The sequence below is a fragment of the Trichechus manatus genome, unplaced genomic scaffold (genome assembly GCF_000243295.1).
Source record: "Trichechus manatus latirostris isolate Lorelei unplaced genomic scaffold, TriManLat1.0 scaffold00018, whole genome shotgun sequence".
In the NCBI taxonomy this organism is placed as follows: Eukaryota; Metazoa; Chordata; class Mammalia; order Sirenia; family Trichechidae; genus Trichechus; species Trichechus manatus.
In genome coordinates, this window is record NW_004443954.1 from 11,806,122 (window position 1) to 11,822,821 (window position 16,700).

The 16,700-nt window shown below is 40.9% G+C and overlaps 1 protein-coding gene across 1 annotated transcript in view; it reads right to left on the reverse strand.

Moving 5' to 3' along the window:
• Positions 1-5,241: 5,241 nt before the first annotated feature.
• DNAJC5B (DnaJ heat shock protein family (Hsp40) member C5 beta) overlaps positions 5,242-16,700 on the reverse strand; it is a 63,962-nt gene continuing 52,503 nt past the window's right edge. Inside the window, exons 4-5 of the mRNA XM_004372602.2 lie at positions 15,188-15,359; positions 5,242-5,528 (exon numbers count right to left, since the gene is read on the reverse strand). Coding sequence (XP_004372659.1) covers positions 5,428-5,528; positions 15,188-15,359 — 273 coding nt within the window. The 3' untranslated portion in view covers positions 5,242-5,427. The remainder of the gene's footprint in view (positions 5,529-15,187; positions 15,360-16,700) is intronic.

A 16,700-nucleotide genomic window follows, 5' to 3' on the forward strand; every position in this document is an offset into this window, starting at 1 on the left:
TGTCCTTTGGGAGAACAGTTTTTCTCTGAAATGGCATATGTTGTGAGAATTCATCAATTCATCAACAGGTATTTATTAGTTTCCTACTTAGTTTTTAGCACCATGAGAAATACAGATGTAATCTCTGACTCTTAAGATGTAGTTCAAGAAATCATTGCTAATTTGAGACTTCTCCAACTTGGAAATGGCTTTGTTTTGTAGGAGAACCCAGTTATACATGACTTAATCTGAATATCTGGCTCTTCTGCAGCGTAGAGTCACTCAGGGATTATATGAAGGCTTAATGCGTTTAGATGCTTAGGAAGGCTGCAGGCTGGAAAAAGAGGCTTCTGGAGAGGAGGACTTGTGTTTCTTGAGTAAAGTTTGTTCTCTGCATGGAGAAAGGCCTAGTGCCCTGGAAATGGACTTTTGCCTTCATATAGATGAGGGGTGAGGGGAGAAGAGTCTGCTGAAATGTTTAAAAAAGATAACCCTGTAATCAGGTCAGGGACTTGATTGGGTGCCAAGCTAACGGGAGTGGTGCGACAATGGACATTTCTTTCCCATTATCTTGTTTTCATTTCCAGAGTATTTCATATCAAATATTAATAGGCAAAAAAATTAATATGCTGAGCCTCCCTAAAAAGGAAGGCATCTAGTGGATTTTGTGCCTCTAGCAGGTAGGAATTTCTCTATTCCACAATGCAGGTTAAACACATATTCATTTAACAAATATTCCCTGACCATCCACCATATGTTGGGTACTGTTTTAAGCACTGAGGATAGAGCAGAAAACAAAAATAGACAAAAAATCTTGCCCTCAGGGTGTGGGAGACCGACAATAATCAAGATAATAAGTATGTTAGTGAAAAGTGCTAAGGAGAAAAAGTAGAGAAGGGGGATAGGACATCAGATCTGGTAGGGGCTTTACAGTTCTAGGCAAGGTGGCCTGGAAGGCTTCTCTGAGAAGCAACATTTGAGGAAAGACCTGGAGGAAGTCTCTTCATGCTCTAAATACATTGTAGGCTCTAAACTCGTCTAACTAATCAGAGCTTCAGCTTAACTTCACCTGGGTCAGGTTTTGAGAATTCCTCCCCCTACCAAGGGTTGTAAGGGGCCTGGAAGGGTTTTCATGCTGGTCCTCCAAGGAAGTTCCAAACCCGTCATCTTGCGCCATCATGGTTGCTGCTGAGGTCTCAGGGTCCAAGCCTGTGTTTCTTTGAGGGGCCAGATGTGGGCACGGGAATCTTTTGTTATGGCTTTGGAGCAATGACTTAATTTTTGTGTCAAGGCACAGCCTGTGCTACTCTGGGAAGCCCTCCCCTGCCAAATAAATAAATTAATTAACTCCTAAATCCTTCTTCAGTCTACAGTCTCCTCATGGGTGGGGCCACTTCTGTTTTTCAAATTTAGTACATGCCTTCCTAATAGCTGAAGCTCCCAAACAAAAGCCTAGGTGGTTTTTTTCTAGGTGCCTGGCTACTTTTGTTTTTAACTTCAAAGCCTATGGTTTCGAGGGAGTGATCTCTTTGAGATGAGACTCAGAAGAAAAGTTCTCCTTCCTTTGAATCTCCTAAAGCACCAAGAACAAAATGCAAATTAATGTCTCAATAAATTACCCTGCTATGCATTTAAATAATGAATGCTTAAGTTCATTGTCAATTATTTCTATTTATCAATACACTCAGAATTGTCTGAAGAATACTTTTGTTCCCCCTTTGCCTGTTACTATTGAAATTATTTGTGTTTAAAGTTGGTAGCAGGGGAGCGGGGGGAATTCTTTTAAGAATATTGTTACCTAAACTGCTACCTCTCCCTTCCCCACCATGAGGTAGATTCACAATAGTCAGTGTATCTAAAACACCAGTAAACGTTGAAGGTAGAGTTCACAGTGATGAACAGAGAGAGCAGGAGACTAAAGCAGAGAACTGAGGCTCAAATGGAAGAAAGGTGAAAGATGGGGAAAGAAGGACAGGAAAGGAGATGGAGTACTGAGAAACATGGAGAGAACAGACTGTCACGGGCAAGAGGGACCTGTGGCATTCCCAGGACAACTAGGCATTCGTCAGGGCAATGTGCATCTGTGCCTTTTAGAGCAGGCAGTGGGATCATTTTTGGCATCTCTTGGCTAAAAATTCTGCTTCCTCAGAAATTATCTAGGATCCATTTACTTACGGAGATGGTATTATTTTCCTATTGCTGCTGTAATAGATTACCACAAACTTTGTGGTTTAAAACAACACAAATGTATTACCTTACAGTTCTGGAAGTTAGAAGTCAGCCACGGATCTCACTGGACTAAAATCAAGGTGTTGGCAGGACTGTATTCCTTTGTGATGACTCTAGGAAGAATCTATTTCCTTATCTTTTCCAGCTTCTAGATGCCACCTGCACTACATGGTCTGTGACCCCCTTTCTCCATCTTCAAAGCATCTCTCTGACCATTCTCTGCTCTTCAATTGTATCTCTCTGACCATATTTCTGTACTAGTCACATCTGCCTCTCTTCATAGCCCTGAAAAGTTTTCTGCTTTTAAGGATTCTTGTGATTAGATTGGGCCACCAGGATACTCCAGGATAATCTCCCCATGTCAAAATCCTTAACTTAATCACATCTGCAAAATTCCTCTTTCCATGAAAGGTCATAAATTCACAGGTTCTGTGGATCAGGACGTGTTCATCTTAGGGGGCCATTATTGTGCCTACCAGATAGATCAGGTAACCTTAACTGGAACCCTCTCCGTAGGCCAGAGAATGAGGTGGTTCATTACCAGGTGAGTGTATTTCCAGACTACCAGTATATACCTGTTGACTTCAAGTCAATCTCAACTCATGGAGACCCCACGTGTTACAGAGTAGAACTGCTCCATAGGATTTACTTGGCTGTAATCTTTACAGTAGACCTTTCTTGTTTGGTGCCACTGGGTGAGTTCGAATGGCCAACCTTTAGGTTAGTAGTTGAATGCAAACCATTTGCACTACACAGAGACTTTATACTTCCAGATTAGGCCATGTCAAATGTTTTTGAAGGCTTTCTGGTATTAGCCTACATACAATTTGAAATATAGAAATAGAATGTCATTTATTCTCAAAGAATTAAGACATGTATTTTGTTAAAGAAAGGCATGTATACACACACACACACACACAATTATATTCCAATATAAAACAGCAAGAAAATAAAAGTATGACCTACAAAATCGTCTATGAGGTCCACCCACTTTGGTAGCCTTGGGGCCAGGATTAAGTAGGAGTCACTAGAGTAGGGGAGTTCATTTGACTGCATGAACCAGGACCATGCTGAGGTCCATGGCGAGCACATCTCTTTTCTTCTCAACACTCTTCTGCTAAGATACTTGTAGAAACAGAACCACTACAGGTGGCTCCAGATGGCAGCTCCCATTGGCCTCTATGAGGTGCTTAAGTAGCCCCTCCTCAGATGAAGAGTCTATCCTTGTTTCTATATAACTAAGGGTCATTCTGCAGAATTCAGTCCAGCCTTCATATGCCTTCAGCTGTTTACACTCAACATACATCATGGGAACAAGAAGCTAGCCGTTTCTGGGGAAAGCTGACAAGAACTCCTCTAGGGATTTGACCCTGCCATCTGGTTCTGACTCATGCCCTGTTCTTAACGACTCCTGTACCAGCTCCCTGGGCAAGCTAGATGTGGAAGCAAATATTTCTGGGTGAAAAAGAAAAATGAGGCCTGGGAGAGAAGGAGAAAGTGAGCTTTGCAATTTGTAGGTTGCTATTCAAAAATAGGCTTAACCTTTTGTTTAGAGAAACCAGAGAAAGGAAATGCGGCTCAAATTATCCACAGACAGGGCTTGTTTATCGTGTTGTTTGCTCCAAATAGGTGAGTATACTTGTTTGTTAGATACAGAGTATTGAGTACGGGCTGGGCGCTGGAGCTCTTAGTACTGGGTTTCTTCATAGGTCTCATGGGTGAGATAATTTATATGCATAAGAAGTTGCTATTTGTGTGTAAAACATAATCAAATTCATGTAAAACCTCTGAACACTTGACTTGCAGCTATCTCATCTGGTCCTTCCAGTAACCCAGATGGCGGCGAGGGCATATATGAAAACAGAGTCATAGATTCTGTGTCTTATTCTCATCTAGCTTGGTCACAGGTTTAGTGTGAGCTTAGATTAAAACAAGCTATTTTAATTTCTAACCCAATCCTCTTTCTACTTGATTATGTTGATGAAAAAAAATTTGACTCAGTAACTCAAGAGTTAGAGCAAAGTTTTAATGACTTCAGAACTGTCAGCACTATAACATCAATTCTCACTTACAATATATATTTAGCAGCAATTGGCTGTAATTTGGTGGGGGAATAAGAAACAGAGAAAAAATGGCGTAACATGCAATATTAAATGAAAACATAACAAGATCTTGAAAAAATGCGATATTATATAGAGAACTAAGAAAGATCTTGAAAAAACAAACACGTTTGCTGCTGTACTGTTTTAGAAATAGCATACAGTTTCTACCCAATGATGAGTGTAAGGGTCAAATGAGCAAATGTGGAGACAACCTCTGAGCTTAAAATTGCCCACCATGTACAGAGCTGAACACCTGCTGATCAATCCCACCAAAAATGAGGTAAGTAAAATGAATGAAGTGACTTTTAAATTTGGAATTCTACCTCTTGCCCCAAGTGTTTCTTTTCCTTAGTCTGGCTAATCTAGATCCGTTATATTTACTAACGGTCAACACACTCTTTGGGGCTGGTTCAGGCTCAGAATGATTTTCGGAATCATTTATAAGATTTGTCCAGGTTGAAGATTGGTGGGTTTTTTGTTTGTTTTTTTTTTTTCTTTTATAAGCCAGTTGCAAAGTACACACAAAACATGTTTATCCCTGGCTTTACTTGTCAGTTTTCAGTAAATGCCAATTTCTAAGCTTTCAAAAATGCACTTTAAAATAACGTGATTTGTCTTTTTAACCTAATCATCTCTTCCTGTTTCCTAGACTATTTCTGTAGCCAGATTGAACATTGACAGAGAAAAACCCCTTGGGAAAAAAAAACTCCTCCTAAATTTTCATGTGTATTTTGCTGATGATCTTTACGACAGATATGAATATTGCATTTAGTTAAATAGATGAAAGTGGCTTCTGTTTTGGAATAATACTTTAGGTATAGTGAATGAGGTCTGGTGCTCATAAAGGGCCTGCTTAGAAAGCCTGCCCAACGCCACCATGCAAGGAGCATGAAACAACTCTTCAGGGCTTTATTCATCATAGCTGAATGTGTTTCTTAAGAATTCTACTCAAACAGAGAGTCTGCATACTGGGAAAATTATGTGGCAATCATCTTTCCCTAACCTATGTGTAAAGTACAAATGTGGAGAAGTTCACAGCATTTCATGCCCCTCAACCTCCCCCATCACCACCTGGAGACACGGCTGAACCAAGAGATACTCTGGACCGTCAGTTGGCTCAGTATAAAGAGTCTGTGCAATAACTTCGAGTTCCTTCTCTGATTAGCTGTGTTTTCTCATTTGCATTTGTAGGCTGGAGAACAACTGGAAAGTCCACATCTAAAAATAAACAAAGCAAAGCAATAAACACTCTTTTATTATGTTACATTTCTTTTAATGGGACAAGTGGTAGGTATTTTTGTTGAAATAATGAGTGGCAAATCAATTCAACGTATAAGATACTGAGGATGCCTACCCTTTTAAGAAAAAAGGGAGGAGACAATGTCTTTATTCTTCATTCAAGTTCTATCAGTTTTAAAATTATAAAACTGAATCACTGAACTCAGCTTTCACCGTGAAGGTACTTGCTGAACCTGGGGAACTTGAGCATTAGTTTTCACCACCTCGTCAGTACGGAGCCAGGGCCACCACATATAGCTGTACAGGCTATTCACTGCACAACTCCAGGGGGTACTGTTCTTGTTGTTGTCATCACCAAGTCATTTCTGACTCATAGCAATGCCATGTGACAGAGTAGAACGGCCCCATCGAGTTTTCTAGGTTATAATGTGTACAGGAGCACATCACCAGGTCTTTCTCCTGCAGAGCCACTGACTGGGTTCAAACCACCAACCTTTCCGTTGCAGCCAGTGCTTAACCATTGCACCATCAGGGCGCCTTTCATATAGACTACAGTGTTTAATCTCTGTCTCCTTATCACCTCTACTGGATTGTAAGGTCCAAGATAGCAGTAACCATGTCTTTCTTTTCTCTAGGTCCTAGAATAGTGTCAGACAAATATTAAGTACTCGATAAATGTTTACAGTTAAGAGTTAAAACTTGGGGTATTAGTTTTATTGTGCAAAGTTAGCAGTCTAGTAACTTTGCTCCCTTAATCTTGGCAGGTTTTGGCCAGTGTTCTGAGCTGGCTCACTTGTCCTGCTGCCCTGGCCCAGTGCTTTCATGGTGCTTGATTGATATTGTCATCGGAATAAAAAGAAAAGGCTTTTGCACCACTTGCGGGCATTATTTTCCATGAATTATTTTTAGAAATTGCTCCCTTTTGATGGGGGAAGGGATAAGAAAAAGACTGAGTGGGGAATTGTGAAAAGGGGAAGGACAAATTTAATCTCTTCCTTATGATCCTTCATTGGCAGTAAGATGCGATGAATGCTCAACAGCAAATATAATAAATTTCTCAATATCTTGGCCAAGAGCAAGAGTCTAATTACAAACCATATGGCCTCATCAGCTCAGTGGTTGTGAATTTATTTGGGTTTTATCCAGGTGAGTGGCAAGAGCAGTTAAGCCATCAACAGATTTTTCTTTGCACTGAATCTCACATTTTTAGATACAAGGTCAATACTATAAAATATTCTCCTTCAGATACATTATTCCCCTGTCCAAAAAAAAAGGGAAAATCAAAGATTTTTTAGGGTTTACTGAGAGCTTTGGTTGGATTTCAGTTCACTGCAATTCTGCTTGGGAGAAACAAACTGAATTTAGCTCTTGTATTTTTTTGTTTGCTTTGCCAGAGTGTTCAGAGTTAACTAGTCTTCTTTTAGGCTGTTGCCATCTACCTTGTTACACTGTCTCACACACAGAGGCCCAGGGGATGGGGTTCTACCTCAAGATGGTCTATGAAGTCCTCTTAGCAGAATTCTGATTTTCTTGTGAGTTTCAGCCAGGAAGGGAGTATAATGTCTAAATGATCTTGTTTTAAATACACCACTCAAAATTTCACATGGTGGAACTGATAATTTGTGAACATTTGAAAGTAAGGGACATAACCTGGTATCCATTACTTTTAACTTTCTAGTTTCAAATTTTCTAAGACAAAAAAATTGGGGAGGGGTTCCCTTCAAGGCACCAGTTCTCTTCTGTTTGATACTGACTGATTCATAAGAACAATGGAATTGTGAACAAAGGGATTGGGCATAAATTTTTATTCTGAGACAGAGATAGGAATCCATTTACAATAAACTGCTTAGTAATTATCAGTTTTATTTTGGAGAGAAGATTGCATTATATTAGTTTTACTGTACTTTTTATCTTGGCATTTCTGGATAGAAGATTCTGGATTCTGTAGAAGAGAGAAATGCTAACCACACTTCTTTTAAATCAGTACTCATATGAAAAATAAATTTCCAGTTGTAATCTTCATATACTGGCCAAATCTCCAAGCACAGCACAATCTGTAGCATAGCATTTAGGTGCATAATTAGTATAAGACTCTGGCTCCACTGACTCTTTTCCACCTCACCTATTCCATCTCAATTCCTTTCCCCCTTCTGTCTTCCCTAAAGGCAGAGTATTATGCTCTGGAGGCATTTTATCGTACCCCTTGCCAGTAAATACTGGCCCCTCAGCTCTTTAAAAAATTCTTATCTAATATAGATTTAAAAATATACATGTGAAGATAGATAATAATTTTTTTAAAGAAAATTTTCTACTGGCAAAAAGTCACTAAGTTTGAAATTCTGTATTTACAGCCTGTTATGAATTGAATTGTGTCCCCTCAAAATATGTGTTGGAATCCTAACCCCTGTACCTGTGGATGTAATCCCATCTGGGAACAGGGTTTCCTTTGTTAACAAGGCCATATCAGTGCAGGGTGTGTCTTAAAACTAACCACTTTCCAGTTATTAAAAAAAAGCAGATTAGACATAGAGGAAGGGCAGACAAACGTGGGGGTGGGGGTGGGGGGAGTGTTTCAGAAGATAGATGTCAAGTGAAGATCGTCAAGGAACTGAGGAACAGCAGGGCTACAGAAGCTGAAAGAGATAAAGATTCCCCCAGAGTCAACACAGAGAAAGAGAGAGACCCTTCCCCTAGAGCAAGTGCCCTGAATTCAGACTTCTAGCCTCCAAAACTTAGAAAATTAATTTCTGTTTTTTAAAGCCACCCACTTGTGGTATTTCTGTTACAACAGCACTAAGACACAACCCATAAAGTGACAAATTCCAGTAGTACCAGCTACATTATTTGCAGAGCCTAGTGCCAAGTGAAAATGGATTATACTTTGTTCAAAAAGTATTAAGCATTTCAAGGTGATGGTGATAGCAGAGCAGTATAAACCAAGTGCCAGAAATCCTTGCCAGTCAACAAGGCAAGAAAGAGAAATAAAAAGAATACAGATTTGAAAAAAGAAATAAAAACTTCCCAATTCTCAGACAGCATGATCATCTACATTTAAAATCCCAAGGAGTCTAATATGTGAACTTAGCAAGGACACAAGGTAACAGATCAACACACAAAAATCAATTGTAAATACTTGCAATGAACAATTGGAAACAAATTAAAAACCAATGCCATTTATAATACCTGAAAAAAAAGTGAGAGATACTTTGGTATATATTTAACAAAACAGTCTGTGTGCTGAAAACTACAAAACACAGAATCAAATGAGACCTAAATAAATGGAGAGACATACTATGTTAATGGATTGGAAGACTCAACACAGTAAAGATGTCAATTCTTCCCAAACTGATTTATAAATTTAATGAAATTCCAATTAAAAACATCACAGCAGGATTTTTATGTATATCTGGACAAGCTGATTCTAAAATTTATATGGACAGGCAAAGAAATTAGAATAGCCAAAACAATTTTGAAAAAGAATAAAGTTGGAGGACTCACACTTCCTGATTTTAAGATTTACTTTATGGCTACAGAAACCAAGACAGTGTGATATTGGCAAAAGGATAGACAAATCAATGGAACAGAATAGAGAGTCCAGAAATAGAGCCACAGAAATATGGCCAGATGATGTGTGACAAAGTTACAAAGTCAATTCCGTGGAGAAATGATAGTCTTTTCAACAAAAGGTGTTGGAACAATTGGCCATTCATACTTTTTAAAAAAATGAACCTGTACTTAAACCTCACACCTTATACAAAAATTAACTTAAAATTGATCATAAATCAAAACATAAATCATGAAACTATAAACATTTTAGAAGAAAACATTGGAGAAAATCTTCATGATGTAGGTTTAGGCAAAAAGTTCTTTGACATGATACCAAAAGCACAACCCATTTTTAAAAGATTGATCAATTTGATTTCATCCAAATTTTGCTCTACATAAAAGCAAAAAATGCATAACAATATGTATGTATGGTAGAATTTTTGTAAAACAAACAAAACTCAATAAATATTTGTTGTTGCTTTGTGCCAACAACTCGATTGTGACACGTAGCTACCCTATAGGATAGAGTAGTACTGCCCCACAGGGTTTCCTAGACTGTAATCTTTTTTTTTTAATTTTTTTTATTGTACTTTAGATGTAGGTTTACAGAACAAACTAGTTTCTCATCAAGCCGTTAGTATACATATTGTTTTGTGTCATTGGTTGCCAACCCCACAACATGTCAACGCTCCCACCTTCTCGACCTTGAGTTCCACATTAGTTTCCTGTCCCTTCCTATCCCTTCCTGCCTTCTCGTCCTTGCCCCTGGGCTGGTGTGCCCGTTTAATCTCATTTTGTTTTATGGGCCTGTCTAATCTGTGGCTGAAGGGTGAACCTCAGGAGTGACTTCATTACTGAGCTAAAAGGGTGTCCAGTGGCCATACTTTAGGGGTTTTTCCAGTTTCTGTCATAAGTCTGGTCTTGTTTTATGAGTTAGAATTTTGTTCTACCTTTTTCTTTAACTCTGTCTGGGACCCTCTGTTGTTGGGATCCCTGTAGAGCAGTCAGTGGTGGTAGCCGGGCACCGTCCAGTTGTGCTAGACTCAGTCTGGTGAAGGCTGTGGTTGTTGTGGTCCATTAGTCCTTTGGACTAATCTTTCCCTTGTGTCTTTGGTTTTCTTCATTCTCCCTTGCTCCAGATGGGGTGAGACCAGTGGAGTACATTAGATGGCCACTCATGAGCTTTTAAGACCCCAGACACTACTTACCAAAGTAGAATGTAGAACTTTTTCTTTATAAACTATGTTATGCCAATTGAACTAGATGTTCCCTGAGATCATGGTCCCCACAGCCTTCAGCCTAGGCTGTAATCTTTATGGGAACAGATGGCAGGTCTTTTCTCCCAGAGAGCCGATAGTGGGTTTGAACCACAGACCCTTCGATTAGCGGCCAAGCACTTAAACATTGAGCAACCAGGGCTCCTTCCATAAATACTTACACAAATTTTTTAAAAGTGTAAAATTATCCTTAGGGAGCTGTAGCCAAGGAATAAGGTGTAGACTCACCTTGACTTTATACCCTTCTGCAGTGGTTGAATTTTTATGAGCATCTATTACTTTCATACAAGGTCCCAAACATCCCCACCGCTAACAGCTTTCAAAAGAGGTTGGGCAGCAGTCTGCCAGAAAACCTGTGGGGAAGTAAGGGCTCCTCCTAAGATTCTGTCCAACTCTAAGATCCTAGGAGTTTATGATTAGGCATAATGTAAGATAATTATAAGTCTCACAAGCAAGAAAGTGTTTGCCATTTGTTTTTAAACTTTCAGAATCACTGAAATAAACTTCTTAAAGCCCCACTGTCTCACAAATGCCTTCTAATGGATTCAAATCTTGACATATGCTACTTATCATCTGTCATGACTAGCTCGATATGCAAGTGACTAGAGCCTCAAGTGGTTCACCTTCTTTGGCACAACGAATTGGACCCAAGTCCAACTTCCTCTCATCTATTGGACTGCAATCCAGAGAGCATAGTCTTCAAAAGGAATCTGCTTTTTCATCCTTAGGAGCCTTAACTTGTACTCGTTTCACTTCTAAACAACATTAAGTCTCTAAATTAGTGGAGTACAAATGTGAAATAAACCAACTCAATTAACTATAAATAAACAAAAACCAAACCCACCGCCACTGAGTCGATTCCGACTCACAGCGGCCCTATAGGACAGAGTAGAACTGCCCCATAGGGTTTCCAAGGAGCACTTGGTGGATATGAACTGCTGACCTTTTGGTTAGCAGCTGTAGCTTTTAACCACTACGCCACCAGGGCAAATGAGGCATACCAAAAAAAATCAAACCCATTGCCGTCGAGTCAATTCCAACTCATGGCAATCCTGTGTTTTACAAAATAGAACTGCTCCATAGGGTTTTCTTGGCTCTAATCTTTATGGAAGCCGATCACTAAGACTTTCTTCCATGGCACTGCTGGGTGAGTGCCACCCAGGGACCTTACAAATAAGCTGTAGATGCTAATAATAAAATGTTAGACCAAGGAGCAGCGGTGGTGGATTTGTGAAGTTAATGAAACTTAAACTTCAGGGACCGTCACTTGCACAGGCCCCTAGTACAGCCCTTCCTAGGCCTGGCGGGGCCCTAGCAATGTGGTCACATTTTGTAGATTTGCAAAAGTAAGATATTTTAACGACAATCGGTAAAGCCACTGTCTCTCTCCATTTTAACTTTCCTGTATCACACTTCTCTTCTTGATAGGCAGTGCTGGAATAGTGTCAGTATTTTGGAGATTCTCTTAAGGAGTGATAGAGTTAGCTTTAGTTGGAGTTTAGTGGGATATATGTTTGTGGTTTGCAGCAAGTCTGTGTATTGGTAATTACTGGAACCATACTGGTGTAGGAATGGCTTTCAGGAATAATCCTACAGGGCACTGTGCTGATTCACTTGCCAAGGGGATATGAAGATGCAGGTCACAGGAGATGTCACACAATATGAATGTGTCCAACGGACCCTGACCCCAGATGTACTGGATAGTGTAGGGGCAACAAGGTTTGAAAGGTAACAGAATCAAAGGACGGTCTGTGGAAAATTCTTCCAAATCTTATACATGAAATAAACTAGATAGGAGTTTTCCTGAATTTGATAGCAATACCTGAAAATTTACAAGACATTATCAGTAACGAGTTGTGAAGCCGAAAGAAACCTCTCTAATTTATCAATAATAAAGAAATTAATTTTGATTAAGCATGCTAGAGGAAAAAACAGAATTATTTTTTCCATTCTCCGTATAGAAGACGATTTTAAAAAATGATTGTTATATGAAGAGGCAAAACTATGCAACCACAAAATATAGGGGGAAAGTATTCTAGAGTTGTGCCTAGCAGCTAGTTAAACTATTGCTGTGTTTCTCGATTTTGTGATATTTTTGGTATTTGTCAGTTTTTAAGCTTTGTAATTTTCTATGATTTTTTTTCTCATTCTAACTAAAATATTCACTTTCAGACCTAATTTTGTATTTGTAATTTTGTATTCTTTTACATAAAGAGGGCTGTCCAAAATGTACAAGTTTCAGGCCCCACAAAACTGGGATCCATCCCTGCATAGGAGCTTATAAATATTTAGAAGGAGGAAACTGCTTTTCCTTTTGGTTAAGGATTCTGAATAACACAGTCAAATGGGATTATCTGGCTTCATCTAGAATCTGACCTCTGTAATGGAATTGGTAGCTCTGGGGTGTCAGGACTGAGAACAGTGAGAGGCACAGAGATTTATCACCAAGCCTCTGCAGGAAGGAAACCTGGGTAGAATTTGGCACCTAGCATGAATTTCTGTTCCAGGATAGAAATCTTCTGCAAAGAACTTAACACAGGGTCTACCTTAATTGACCTGCTGGAGCTTTAATCTGATTTAAAAAGAGGAAAGTCTGTGAGGCTTTTCAGAGAAGTGTGAGCCAGTGGATTTGGAATATCTAGGTTTGATTCACTTAGGTTTGGTGTCCCCAATATAAAGGAAAAGTTAAGATAAGGTTGACATAGAGGATGATGATGACAGCACTCTTCTATCTCACTATCCCTTCCTATCCTCAGTCAGGGACCAAATACTGAACGGGACTGATGGATTTTATGGGAGCTTCTACTGAAAATGGGGCCAGGGACCCCTGACAATCTTATAACAGCTTATCCTTCTCAGAAGAGCAGATGGGGTTGATCCTATGGGATCATCATTCTTAAGCAAGTTATGGCCAAGGTCGCTGGCTTTCTAGAAAGGAGTTTTCATGCATATATCTCTGATTAATCCATTTATTAAGGATCCTGTTTGCTTGCTGTTCATAGTATGTATGTCCCTATTGAAAGATCAGCTTTCCCTTTTATATCCTAAATAAGATGAAAGAAAAATTGTAATGCTATTTCACCATGGGCCCACAGTTTGGCTCCAGGGGAAGTGACCAAGTGTCAGAATACTTGTCTGTCTGCTGGACTGGCCACCCAGTGGTCCCCATGGGAGGGGTGACAGGGTGCAGGAAAACCCTCTGTCCTCTCAGACTGCCCCGTGCCTGAAAGAGTCTGGGACTCAGTACAATTCACACCACTAAAGACCTGTCCCTTCAAGTTGGAATCCATGTGGGCAATAACGATATTATTTAGCACCATGTTTGAGAGGGAATAAAAGATGCATAAGAGCTTTAAATAGCCACTGGTGCTTCATGCCATGAAATTTCTCTTTCATTGTGTTCAAAAGCATCCGAGAATGGAGCAGCCCAGAGAAGTTCCTCATTCCAGATTTTGGCAGTTCTGACAACAACGGGGCACTTGGTAATTGGGTCTGAATTACCAAGTAATTCTTTTATTTGGCTGTCCAAGGTTCTCTGGGATTGAGTGATACAGGCCGTAATTCAGTCTAATGATGCATTCGCATTCTACCAGAGAAAATGACTGTGAGGTTACGGCTGCAGGTGGGGGCAGAAACAATGACCGGTTTGACCTCAGCTTGTTTAATCCAAGGCACTACCCAAGAACAGAAGTGTTTCTGGTGTGAATTCTGTGAAATTCTTTCTTTCTTTTTTTTCTTTATCATTTCTGCGTAGAATGAACTTGAAGAATCAAGCAATACGCTATTGCTCTGCACACACACAGATACACACGTGGAGGCAGTTTAGCAAAGCCAAGAAAAACCAAAAAAAAAAATCAAACCCGTTGTCGTCAAGTCGATTCTGACTAATAGTGACCCTATTGGACAGAGTAGAACTGCCTCCTAGGGTTTCCAAGGAGCGGCTGGTGGATTCAAACTGCTGAACTTTTGGTTAGCAGCCTGAGCTTTTAACCACTGTGCCACCAGGGCTCCATTAGCAAAGCCAACAGTCGCATTTAAATGGGGCAATATTCTTGATGCTGGTTTGGGGATCCCCGAGTGTGTGGATTTAGAAGGAAGCTGAATTTCAGGGAAAGGAGGTGCACCCCTCCCACCAAAATTCATTATTAAGGAATCAAATAGAAGGCAAATCAAGAGTTGAGGATTTTACTTGATGTCCATTGCCTTCTGATTCAATGTTGTTGTTGTTAGGTGCTGTTGAGTCAATTTTTGACTCACAGTGACCCCATGTGACAGAGTAGAACTGCCCCATAGGGTTTTCTAGATTATAATCTTTACAGGAGCAGATGGACAGGTCTTTCTCCCATGGAGCCGCTGGGTGGATTCGAACTGCCGTTAGCAGCTGACCACTTAGCCGTTGGGCCACCAGGTCTCCTGATTCAACAGAGATCCTAAGGTAACAGGCTGAAATGCTTTTCAGAGGAAAATTTTTTTTAGTTTTAGTTATTCTGCCCCAGGGTACACCGCCCCCCTCATCTTGCCTGAACCCAGTGCTCCCTGTCTTCTAATTAGACCATGATTTGCGCTGTCTTCATTTTGTGATCAGCATATATTGTGATTTCTGTCAAGAGGCGTCAGGTCCCTCTTTTCTATACCCCTGGTAAAGGTATCTTTCCTTTTGTCCTCCCAAAAAGAGGTACCAAAGCTGACAGTCTGTGGGTTCCCCCATTGGCTTGTTGGTTCTCTCCTCTTGAATGATAGCTGTTGTTGTGGGACTTGGTGCCTGGCCAGGCCTAGGGAGGGACACCCACCACCTCTGCTCTCATCTTACTCCACCTTTTTCCATGTCAGTCCTGATCTGCTCCTCGAGGTCCTCTGGGGACACATAGAAGTCGTCTTCCGGCATCGATGTCTTGGGTTGGCACCGACCACAGCAGCAGTTACAACAGCAGCACAGGCAACAGCAAAAATAGCAGCCTGTCAGGAGGCCGATGATGACAAACAGGGTCTGCGGGAAACAGAGGTGAAGCAAAACGGCGTCAGGGACCGGGGTCGAGGAGAACTCTAGAAATCGAGTCAGCTGCCAAGTACCCCCAGAGAGTGCAGACATCCACGGTTCCCCCTCAGATCACATCGTCGCCTCATCTTTACTCCATGTAAGGAGCTAACCTTTTAGTTTCTTTGGAAACAAGTGCCTCATAAAGTTTTGCCTAGCAAGTTAAACTCAGAGGAAATGAATGGAGACCAAAGTGATGAAGTACAACATTTTCTTCTGTATTCTTAAGCTACTGTGATCATTCTTAAGAACAGAGCAAAGCAAAACAAAAAACCTCAGCAGATCAAATGAGCTAGGCAAGCCTCCCTGCCAAGGGAGCTGAGTCATTCCCACCACAGAAGAGCACTATGTCACCTCCCCCTGCCATTGCTGTGTTCCTCTTAGTCACCAAGTCCTGCAGAGTGTCTCTCCTCAACATCTCTTGCATCTTTCCCCTCCTCTCTACCCTGGCCAATAGGGCTTTAGAACAGATCCTCACTGTCTCTGATGGAGACACTTCAGGAGCCTCCTACCTGGCCTGTCCCCCTCTAATTCACCCTGCACATTGCCACTGGAGTGAGCTTTCTGAAGCACATCTCCTGCTTAAACTATGCGGTGGCTCTCCTGGTTTCTAAGGTCAGACCCTAGCGCCTATCACAACACCAGGCCTTGGTGATTTAGCCTCCCTCACACACAACCTTTTCCCACACCAACTTGGTTTTCCTGTGGCTTCATCTGCATAAACGACCCCCTCCCATTCCCCTAACAAATACTTAAAAACAAAACAACAACAAAATAGTTGCTGGCAAGTCGACTCAGATTCATGGCGACCCCGTGGGTGTGAGAGTAGAACTGTGCTCCACAGGGTTTACAGTGACCGACTTTTCAGAAGTGATCCTCAGGCCTTTCTTGCGAGGACTTTTGGTTAGCAGCTAAGCAAGTTAACTTCGCACCATCCAGAGACTCCAGCAAATACCTACTCAGTGTTTTTAAAACTCATCTCAAAGTTCCCTTCTATGATGTCTTTCCTGAGCACCCCACATTGACCTCCTAAAAAAACAATTACTCCCCGCTTAGTGCCTTGATGGTATGCCACACAAACTTTTGCATGCGCCTTTTTTGCTAATACTTGTCTAGAGATCTGTCTCATTATATTAGACTGTGAGCCGACATGTTGTTGTTGCTAGGCACCATCCAGTCGATTTCAACTCATAGTGATCCCATGTGACAGAGTAGAATTGCCTCCTAGGGCTTTCAAGGCTGTAATCTTCAGAGATGCAAAAGCAGACTGCCACATCTCTCCCCCCACCCCCC